At 44.5% G+C, this 12,044-nt stretch overlaps 1 protein-coding gene across 1 annotated transcript in view; it reads left to right on the top strand.

Annotated features, from left to right (window-relative positions):
- LOC126095561 (zwei Ig domain protein zig-8-like) overlaps window positions 1-12,044 on the top strand; it is a 371,675-nt gene that overhangs the window by 308,330 nt on the left and 51,301 nt on the right. The window contains exon 3 of the mRNA XM_049910339.1: window positions 3,604-3,814. Coding sequence (XP_049766296.1) covers window positions 3,604-3,814 — 211 coding nt within the window. The remainder of the gene's footprint in view (window positions 1-3,603; window positions 3,815-12,044) is intronic.

A 12,044-nucleotide genomic window follows, 5' to 3' on the forward strand; every position in this document is an offset into this window, starting at 1 on the left:
AAACATTATTCACTCAATTAACCCTTAACTGCCCGAATTTTTCAAAATTGGATATTTAAATTTATTTTCAATTTTTTGACTTCTTGTGCATCTAAGTAGTGCATATAAGCTATTATTTGACTCTTCACTGTCTTAGTTTGTCTGTTGCTGGGCACTCAGATGCATATTTCAAATATTTTCTGTGATATTGAAATACATTTGAAGATATGTTTTATTAATCAGATTTTTAATACAAGTAAGGCAAAATTTGAACAAAATAATTCTTACAAACCAATTTATAACACCATACACAAAATAATTCATAATCATTTGTTTTACTGACTTTCATGGTACACTTCAGAGCATTCTAGACACAGTCCTACATCACATTTTCCACATTTTGAGCGAACACCTGATGATTCTTGTTTGCAGTACAAACCTACACATCTTCTCCTCTTCTCAGTTTTCTTGATATAGTGCTTTATACCATCATATCTGATATCACTTGTAACACGCGATTTGTATCCACACATGGAAGTTAGACGGCCTGCCTGCTCCTTTTACGGGATTCATATATCTTTTTAGGTAAACTTGTACAATTCCTCTTCTGAATTCAGGTTGAGTAGTCATAGCTCCCGTTCCTTTCTTCAGCCGCCATGCATTATGTACAGATACGTCAATCAGCCAAGAAAGTAAAGTCCAGTACCACTTCTTGTTTCGAATGTTTATTCTGCACATGGCAATGTTTTCATCCATCCTATCCACTCCTCCCACATGTTTATTATAGGCTGTGGTAATTTGAGGACGTTGCACTTGAACTGTCTTCTCCTTTGCGGAATATCATTTTACAAATGATAGAGGTTCAACTCCTTCACAGGTAGAAGCTACAGAAACCACTGAATTGTCTACCCATTTTGTGACTATAACACCATCATCCTTGCAAAGTGAGGATTCAAAATACCCCCTTTCCTTTTTAACTAGCGCTTTCTTTGAGGAAATTGGGCACGATTTGGGAACTCTGTTTTCTCTGATAGTGCCTGTTGCTCCGTAGCCCTTTTCTCTCAGATATGACAGAACAGATAAACCTGTAAATATGTTGTCAAAGAAAAAGTGGAATGGCAGTAGCTTTACATCCAGTGTCAAATCATCTATCATCTGAACGAGTGGGGCAGTAGCCTTACCAAACTGTGCTTCATATACTGTATTTGGTTTGGATGATTTTCCTTGATAAAAGGAAACATTTACCAGATATCCAGAAATAGTGCATAGACACCATGCTTTATATCCAAATTGTATCGGTTTCCCCCTGATAAATTGCTTGCAAGAGTGTCTCCCAAAATATTTTATCATTGATTCATCGTAAGACAGATGTTGCTGAGGAGCAAACAGCTTATTACATTTGTCTCTTACTATTTCAATAAAGGGTCTAATTTTCCACATCTTATCGTTTTCATCAAATCTGTTATTGTCGTTACAGTGCAGAAATCTAAAAACTTGTTCAAAACGATTTCTCCTCATGGCATTGCATACAAAATCGTTTCGTGTGTCTAAATTGGAATCCCAGTATAACCTTTTATTAGGGAGAGAGTTATAACTACTTAGAATGAGGATCCCCAGACAACACCTCATTTCTTCACAAGTTATATTAGGATTTGGAAAGTTCTTGAAAAGTGCGTAGTTGTTTGACTCATCAACTAGGAATTGTATCAGATCGTCATCAAAGAATAATTCGAAAATTTCCACTGCAGACTTATCAACATATGTGTCAAAGCATGGATCAGGAAAAGACTTCAAATTTGAAATTAGTGCACCATGAACCCAGATTTTTTGCATATTTCTGTTCCTGTAATCTATATGTCTGTTAATCTGATTTCAGCTTCAGGCCAGAGTTGTCTAGGATTGAGATTATCTGCTATTCCTCCTTCATCCTCATCACCCGAATCCTCATCCGTGAGGACTGCTGGATCAGGCGGCATGATGTAAATTCCATCAGCCTGAGGAGCGTTTGAACCCTCAAACAGGATGTCTAAAACATCCTGCAAGGTCAAACCAGGCTCTAAAGATTCTGCCAGACCTCTGTTATGATATGAAAAGAGAAAAAGAAACGAAATCATTTTTGACCCTGCAACTGCCCAGCGTGTCCATATGGACACAGCTGAAATATCATTTCATAAACAGAAAGTGAATCGATGGATAACAAGTTTTCTCAAATGAAAATCTCTATAAACATATTTAGATATACTGCAAACAGTTTCACATGCCAGAATGAAGAAGTTCTTTACGAAACATTACTTACTTTACATCAACATGCTCCATTGCGGACGTCAAAGCACTCCCTGAAATACAAGCTGTCACAATCACAGTGTAAGTGATAACAATGAAGTGTTAACACAATGTACGTAAAATTTAAACCCTCCCTGAAAACAATATGTGACCGCCAACGCTAAAAATAGTTGTAAGCCATCAATGAAGTAAAAACAAAACTAGTCAACAATTGTGTCCATATGGACACGCTGGGAAGTTATGGGTTAACTTTTTATAACTGGGATTCACAGTCACGTAAAATTTTTTGAAAGCCGTCATGTTTACGCCAGTGACTGTTGAACTTTTTATTTCCACTACTGCAATTTCGGCCTTAGGCCATTATCAAGTGCAGATGTTTTGGCTTTAGGCCATGTCAACTTTATACACGGTGACACATTTATATGTCGTTGTCATTTGCTGTTATAGTTACGAATGTATGTAACAGCAAATGACAACGACAGATACATGTGTCAGCGTGTATAAAGTTGACATGGCTTAAAGCCAAAACATCTGCACTTGATAATGGCCTAAGGCCGATATTGCAGTAGTGGAAACAAAAAGTTCAACAGTCACTGGCGTAAACATGAAAGCTTTCAAAAAATTATTCACTCACATTCAGTAATGTGTTTTCCAGGTTGCGCGGGAAAACAACAATTGAGGCTAGTGTAATAAACAATCAACACTTCATTTTTTGCTTGCAGAGCAACACCAGTAACATACCCCGTCTCAAAAAATTTGTCGAAGTGCTTCAGTTCGATTAAATAGCTAATCAAACAATAATTACACATCATTTACTGGCTGCTGCGTTTTCCTTAGTAAGCGACAAACATTTTCTCTTTCATCATATTGCGAGGGTCATCAGCGAGAAAAAGTTTCGTGAATGCTTGAAATTATGTGCAAAGTTTATTGTAAGTCTCTAAGAGCTTTAATAGGTGGGTGGTTCCTATCTCCCCCCCCCCCCACCCCCTCTCCAGTGATTATTTCCAGACAGTAAGTGATATGCATGCCAAGTTTGGTTGGAATCGGTGCCTTGGCTTAGATGGAGATGTTAAACATACATTTAGGATGCGTACAATATATGTACATCCATTTTTATAATTTGTATAGATTACTCGTCATTTTTCTCTACTCATAAAACCCTGTGCGCTTTTGACTAAAGAATGCAGTACAGATGTGACGTAAACACAAAAAGAAGTATCAAAGGGCAACCTTACGAATACTTTTTTCACCATTGTATGTTGAACACACGCAGCTTCAGCCCCTCACCGGGGACAGCAGTGATTTCTCGACGTTGTCGGCTGAGCCGGTGTTGGTCGGCAGGTGTCGTGGGTGCGGCACCGCGACATCCACCTACTGACGGTGGGCCGGTACACCTACACGAGCGACCAGCGCTTCGAGGCGCTGCACTCGCCGCACACCGAGGACTGGACGCTGCGCATCCGCTACGCGCAGCGCCGCGACTCGGGCGTCTACGAGTGCCAGATCAGCACCACGCCGCCCGTCGGCCGACTCGTCCAGCTGCGCGTCGTCGGTGAGTGCCGCCACACTATGACATAAAACCTGGCCGCCGCAGACACTAACTATATGTTACATTAAAATAGACCTCCGTTGTAAGGAAAGTGTGGCATGTTGTAATCCATTTGTATTTGTACAGGGTACACTTTCATAGCTCTTTTCCATTACTTTATTGAACACCACAGTAAGCATAAGAAGCAAAATAATAATCAACAATATTTCTGTCACATTATTTAAAAGCGTTTGGCATTTCTCACATATTTAATGGAACGCCGTTCCACTTGCTGATACACAATGAGATCAAAAGTATCCGGACACCTGGCTGTAAATGACTTACAAGTTCGTAGCGCCCCCCATCGGTAATGTTGGAATTCAATATGGTGTTGACCCACCCTTAGCATTGATGACAGCTTCCACTCTCACAGGCATACGTTCAATCAGGTGCTGGAAGGTTTAATTGGGAATGGCAGCACATTCTTCACGGACTGCTGCACTGAGGAGAGGTATCGATGTCAGTCGGTGAGGCCTGTTCCAAAACATCCCAAACGTGTCCTATAGGAGTCAGGTCAGGACTCTGCAGGTCAGGGATGTTATTGTCGTGTAACCACTCCGCCACAGACAGTGCATTATGAACAGGTGCTCGATCTTGTTGAAAGATGCAATCGCCATCCCCGAGTTGCTCTGCAACAGTGGGAAGCAATATGGTGCTTAAAACACAAATTTAGGCGCGTGCTGTGATAGTGCCACGCGAAACAGCAAGGGGTGCAAGCTCCCTCCACGAAAAACACGACCACACCATAACACCACTGCCCCCGAATTTTACTGTTGGCACTACACACGTTGGCAGATGACGTTCACCGGGCATTCGAAATACCCACACCCAGCCATCGGGTCGCCACATTGTGTATCGTGATTCGTCACTCCACACAACGTTTTTCCACTGTTCAATCGTCCAATATTTACGCTCTGTCACGAAGTCTAATGACTTCTGAGGTCACTGATACGGAATAACTGGCGGTGGGTGGCAGCACAATGCACCAAATATGAAAAACGTAAGGTTTGGGGGTGGCCGGATACTTTTGATCACATGTACGTGACCAGTTCTTGCCTTCGCATAGAGGTTAATTTCAAGTGTATATGTGGCCAATCATAACTGAACCTATTGTAGATGAGCAACAGTTCTCCAAAAACGGAGAAATTAATAAAAGCTGAACTAGTTCAACGAGTTTACCAATTGCACACCTGTAGAAATATACCAGTTCTAGTTCACGTCAAGCCGGATTTGAACTGCATTTTCGTCCAGAAATGTTTTACTGACAGTTGTTCAATGAAGAGTGGATGAGGTAAACTTTTGAGAACACGAAAGTCAAGCATTAAGTGTATGAGGGTTGAATTCTCAAACAAACACTTTTATTTTGAAACAGCAGAGTGCAAGTGGGTGTTATTGTGCAGTAGCAACATGCGGTGCTGACGTACTGGTTATTTTTCCTACATTATGACCTAAATTATGATGGTTTTTGGCAAGAAACAACAGCTACGATGGACACATCTGTGGGGGACAGTACACAACAGCCTTTTTGTGACACCAGATGCAAAAGATATCTGTTTGTACTGCCATCTGCTCAAGGCGATATCCTTCGTTAGTGTTCAGGAATTAATTTCTTGCTACAAGGTTAACAATATCGTTTGGGAATGCTAAATGAAGAAACTGATGACGTTTAAGCAAACATGCAACGATAGTCATCTCATTATTTTTTTTTTAATTGGAGTATGGAATACACTCACACCCGACTTCTGAGCATCGCTTATTGAATACAAATGTCACACGAAGGTTAAATAGTCACAGTTCAACACATATATCAGTTATAGAGACTTTCTGGATGTGGATAATCATTCATGACAGCATGATCTTTGGTGAAGAAACAAAATAATTTTCTAACTTGATTTGTCCAATGTTTCGGGCTGCCTACGCTGCCTTCACCCTTATGTTAAGCACAACAATATGTCGCAAATGGTAGACCATTTTCCACTTCCGACGCTATTTTATAATACACTCCTGGAAATTGAAATAAGAACACCGTGAATTCATTGTCCCAGGAAGGGGAAACTTTATTGACACATTCCTGGGGTCAGATACATCACATGATCACACTGACAGAACCACAGGCACATAGACACAGGCAACAGAGCATGCACAATGTCGGCACTAGTACAGTGTATATCCACCTTTCGCAGCAATGCAGGCTGCTATTCTCCCATGGAGACGATCGTAGAGATGCTGGATGTAGTCCTGTGGAACGGCTTGCCATGCCATTTCCACCTGGCGCCTCAGTTGGACCAGCGTTCGTGCTGGACGTGCAGACCGCGTGAGACGACGCTTCATCCAGTCCCAAACATGCTCAATGGGGGACAGATCCGGAGATCTTGCTGGCCAGGGTAGTTGACTTACACCTTCTAGAGCACGTTGGGTGGTACGGGATACATGCGGACGTGCACTGTCCTGTTGGAACAGCAAGTTCCCTTGCCGGTCTAGGAATGGTAGAACGATGGGTTCGATGACGGTTTGGATGTACCGTGCACTATTCAGTGTCCCCTCGAAGATCACCAGTGGTGTACGGCCAGTGTAGGAGATCGCTCCCCACACCATGATGCCGGGTGTTGGCCCTGTGTGCCTCGGTCGTATGCAGTCCTGATTGTGGCGCTCACCTGCACGGCGCAAAACACGCATACGGCCATCATTGGCACCAAGGCAGAAGCGACTCTCATCGCTGAAGACGACACGTCTCCATTCGTCCCTCCATTCACGCCTGTCGCGACACCACTGGAGGCGGGCTGCACGATGTTGGGGCGTGAGCGGAAGACGGCCTAACGGTGTGCGGGACCGTAGCCCAGCTTCATGGAGACGGTTGCGAATGGTCCTCGCCGATACACCAGGAGCAACAGTGTCCCTAATTTGCTGGGAAGTGGCGGTGCGGTCCCCTACGGCACTGCGTAGGATCCTACGGTCTTGGCGTGCATCCGTGCGTCGCTGCGGTCCGGTCCCAGGTCGACGGGCACGTGCACCTTCCGCCGACCACTGGCGACAACATCGATGTACTGTGGAGACCTCACGCCCCACGTGTTGAGCAATTCGGCGGTACGTCCACCCGGCCTCCCGCATGCCCACTATACGCCCTCGTTCAAAGTCCGTCAACTGCACATACGGTTCACGTCCACGCTGTCGCGGCATGCTACCAGTGTTAAAGACTGCGATGGAGCTCCGTATGCCACGGCAAACTGGCTGACACTGACGGCGGCGGTGCACAAATGCTGCGCAGCTAGCGCCATTCGACGGCCAACACCGCGGTTCCTGGTGTGTCCGCTGTGCCGTGCGTGTGATCATTGCTTGTACAGCCCTCTCGCAGTGTCCGGAGCAAGTATGGTGGGTCTGACACACCGGTGTCAATGTGTTCTTTTTTCCATTTCCAGGAGTGTAGTTAAACAGTGTTAAAAAATTCAGGCCTGTAGAATCCAACACCTAGCTGCAAGCGAATACTAGTACTTCAAATAAGAAAATAACAATTGATAATCTGAGTACGTTTAATTACTGCACTTTCCCCATTCCGTTTATTAAAATAACTAGTCTTTCACCCGTGGCTTCTCCTCTAGGTATATTGAAAAATGGTTCAAATGGCTCTGAGCAGTATGGGACTTAACATCTGTGGTCATCAGTCCCCTAGAACTTAGAACTACTTAAACCTAACTAACCTAAGGACAGCACACAACACCCAGCCATCACGCGGCAGAGAAAATCCCTGACCCCGCCGGGAATCGAACCCGGGAACCCGGGCGTGGGAAGCGAGAACGCTACCGCACGACCACGAGATGCGGGCAAGTGTATTGAATATGGCTCCCACTCCCCACTGTAATCCTTCTCCTCCCCCTCTCTCTGTCCAGCTCGTCTTCTCCCTCTCTCTATCCATTCCCTCCTTCCCTTCTCTCTCTCCATCTCATCCTCTTCCTTCTGTTCCATCTCCTGCCCCTCTTTCCTTCCATCTGCTATTCGCCACATTTTCACCCCCATTCCTCACCCCAGTGCAGTGTGCTTCTTACCCCAAAGTACGTCATTACAGACAATAAGCGGTGTGTGTAAGTTTGTTTGAACTCGACCCATTGGTTTGGCGGGAGATGTGGAATACGCATGCTATCTTGATATACATTTACAGACGAAAATGAAACTACAGTAATAAATGATTTCCAATGTGATAGCAATAACATGCCCAAGGTGCGACTTGCAGTTAGTCTCTGCAACAGCCGCCCGGCAGTCAGGTTGTGTGCCAAAGACTACACACTCTTCCACGTCCCATGTGATTATGTCAGTATAAATGCTTCAAATGCTATTGGAGTCACGATAACATCGGAACAAAACTACCGATACCACAATATTGGTTGATTTTGATTGCTTTTTAAAACTCGTTAAGCTCTCTTTTAACATAAAAATATGGATAATAAGGTTCGACGTCTTAACGTTTTGCTATTCTACGTGACTCTTCAGTTATATAAAATCAAACAGAAACGTAAAGCAGTAAAGGACAAGCATTCCATATAAGCCATACGAAAAAATTAGTACACGTGGAAAGATGACGTTGATTTTTATCGGATGACGGCAAATGCGACCTGGGGTATAGTAGATGCACTTATCATGGTTTCAGCGTCATCCGCCAACAGCTAACATAGTGGCATAGCTACCTGAGCGCCATCTTTAACAGGGAATGCTCACAGCCCGAAGGCTTAGTGTGGCGCAAACGTGTGAAGTGAGCAGGCAACCGCGCCACGGAGATGCACTCATGCTTCCTAGAACCAAGTGAGCAGGTCTGAAAGAGGTCAGATTGTGGCAGACTGGTCCTTTCGCAGAACTGCTACTGAACTGGGACGTGCAGCATCAGTTGTGTAACGATGCTGGTATCAGTGGTCACGCGAACGTTCTCATTCGTCTAAATAAGGTTCTAGACATCCACACAGCACAGACACCCGCCAGGATCGTCGCATTGTAAGGGCAGCAGTGGCAGATCGTACAGCTACCACAGCACAGATAAGAGTGCTTGTGAGCCCAGACGTGTTGCCCCGAGCTGTTGTGAACCGGTTATTAGCAGTGGGACTACCGGTACGCACACTTCTAGCCCTTCCTCCACTCACGCCACAGCTTCGACTGGTGCCGTCAGGGGATCACCTGGAAAGTGGAATGTCGCGCAGTGGATTTCGGCGATGAAAGCAGAATCTGCTTGCAAGTGATAATCCTTTGCACTTACGATATAGACCTGGTGGGCGCTGTCTCGCAGAGTGCATTATTCGTGCAAGACACACTGGTTCCACTCCAGGCATTATCGGCTGAGATATAATAAGCTACGACTCTCGTCCACTTTTGGCGTTTTTAGAGGGGACGCTAACCAGCGCTCGGTATGTGCAGGATTTTTTAGACCTGCTCTTTTGCCGTTCTTGCAGCAGAAAGGTGATGTGTTGTTTTAACAGGATAATGCTCATCCACACACTGCTCGTGAAACTAAAATTACTCTGCAGAACTTACAACTCCCATGACCAGCGTCATGAGACAACTGATGGGCGACCGCAAGAGACACTAGTGTGTGCGAAACCAAACCTTAGAAACAGAGACACTACCAACACACCCAGACTATTTCGACATAGGCAGCCTCTAGATCCTTATGTAATATTAACACGCAGGGTACGTACATTTTTAATATAATGAAAATAGATAAAATATGTAAGAAAATATGCATTATCACAAAAATACGTTATCAAATAATGAAAGTAGATCGATAATTTCAGTTGAAATGAACTTTTGAACTACATCTGAATCATGGGACTTAGGGAAGGCAGGATTTGGTGGGGATGGGGCCTTACTCAGTTACCGTTGGTGGCTCAGTCTTTTTTATTTTAAAGTCACGTACACTTCATTTGAAACCAATTGCAAATGAGGTTGACAACAAGGAACAATTCAAATTCAACTGTTAAGACAATATCTAATTAAAAATTTTTTAGACAAATTGCATTCACGGCTGAAGGCCTTATTGACCAGAAATTCAAATTATTTGTCCGCCGAAGGCCCCAATAGTAATAACTCAACAAACGGTAACTCGTCTCCTACCTTCCAAACTTTACAGAACCTCTCCTGCGAACCTAGCGGAACTAGCACTCCTGAAAGAAAGGATATTGCGGAGACATGGCTTAGCCACAGCTTGGGGGATGTTTCCAGAATGAGATTTTCACTCTGCAGCGGAGTGTGCGCTGATATGAAACTTCCTGGAAGATTAAACATCCTCCAGGCCGTGGCTACGCCATGTCTTCGCAATATCCTTTCTTTCAGGAGTGCTAGTCCTGCAACGTTCGCAGGAGAGCTTCTGTAAAGTTTGGAAGGTAGGAGACGAGGTACTGGCGGAAGTAAAGCTGTGAGGACGGGGCGTGAGTCATGCTTGGATAGCTCAGTTGGTAGAGCACTTGCCCGCGAAAGGCAAAGTTCGCGAGTTCGAGTCTCGGTCCGGCACACAGTTTTAATCTGCCAGGAAGTTTCATATCAGCGCACCCTCCGCTGCAGAGCGAAAATCTCATTCTGAACTCAAAAAACAATTTGACAGCTGAAGGTCTATATAGTAAATTCTTACTAAAATATTATGAAAAAGGCAAGAGAATATCTAATTAAAATTTTAAGACTAATTTCATTCATGGCTGAAGACCTTATTGACAAGGAACTCAAACTACTTGTCGGCTGAAAGCACCAATAGTAATTACTCGAAAACAATTTAACGGCCTGGATAAGAATTCTTGTAACAGTTAAACTTCTCCAAGAGACACTAAAATATTAAAAAAAAAACACAATCATCACAATGTGATGAAACCAAGAGAGATGTGGGCCTCAGACAGTGCTCCAAGGATTGGCATGGGAAAAGTCGCTGAACTTCGTAGCCGGCGAGACGGGCAGCCAAGAGTTGCATTCACTTACCTGGATGGCAACTCAAACTAGTGACAGTTTAAACACAGAGCAACACTCTTGCAGGATCTACCTAGCGTCTGGTAACCAACACTAGAATGGAATAACCCAGGCAAGGCAGAACCGGCGAACAACACTGCGTCTTCAGAATCCGGTTTTTAGAACATCCAGAAGCAGAAGGAACCACAACGACCAAGGTAGTCCAAAAGAACAAAATATCCGAACCACAATCAAGGAGGCTGTCGAACTACACGCCTTACCGGACAGCAGCGGCAAGGCGAGGAAAGGTACACTGCTGCGAAAATACGCTAACCTCCAGGGCAGATAATTGGGCCGTTAGCGGCCACTAGGTAGAAAAATACCGCTGGCTGAACTTCATGAATAAACACAAGGAATTTCCCGCATCTCGTTGTCGTGCGGTAGCGTTCTCGCTTCCCACGCCCGGGTTCCCGGGTTCGATTCCCGGCGGGGTCAGGGATTTTCTCTGCCTCGTGATGGCTGGGTGTTGTGTGCTGTCCTTAGGTTAGTTAGGTTTAAGTAGTTCTAAGTTCTAGGGGACTTATGACCACAGTCCCATAGTGCTCAGAGCCATTTGAACCATTTGAAACACAAGGAATTCAATGGTTATTAATAAGAAGTGAAGGATGGCCAATTTAGTTCGCCAACTCCAAATAATCCATCGTTGCTCTTCGTCTCAGTGACCCTGTGAGCAGCAAATCACGAACAAACAGCGTGATCTCAAAATAGTGGACGTTTCACTACTGGGTTAATGTTCACTCAACTCAAACGTCCTGGGTCCGGTGGACAACGACGTTGTGGCCCTCGCAACTACTCCCCTTCGATCCGGCAATGCATGTGTGCCGCCAGCAGTCCCAGCATTTCGATGCATTGCCGGACCTCCCTCCAGCTCCTTTACAACCGAACTACCGACACACCCGACCCGGAAAACACTTGTCGTTCTTCCAAAAATAGTACCATGGTACAAGATATCGATAAACGCTGCTGCTGCCACTCGCAGATAGACAACGCTAGCAAACGTAGTGGCACCAGTAAACACAAGAAGAAAACGAGACGCCACTATCCCTATTACACGATGCCAACCTACCAACAGCACCAACGCGAGCTGCACACAGCTGAACACCATGCACTTCACCGAATTCTCTGCAGTTATGGAATGCTGCCGAACATCGCAGGATGATGATGGTGCAAATTTTAAGAGAAGAAATTGAAACGGTCTTCTACTAGGGAATAGGGAAATAATAGG

This window comes from Schistocerca cancellata, chromosome 8 (assembly GCF_023864275.1).
Source record: "Schistocerca cancellata isolate TAMUIC-IGC-003103 chromosome 8, iqSchCanc2.1, whole genome shotgun sequence".
NCBI classification, from domain to species: domain Eukaryota; kingdom Metazoa; phylum Arthropoda; class Insecta; order Orthoptera; family Acrididae; genus Schistocerca; species Schistocerca cancellata.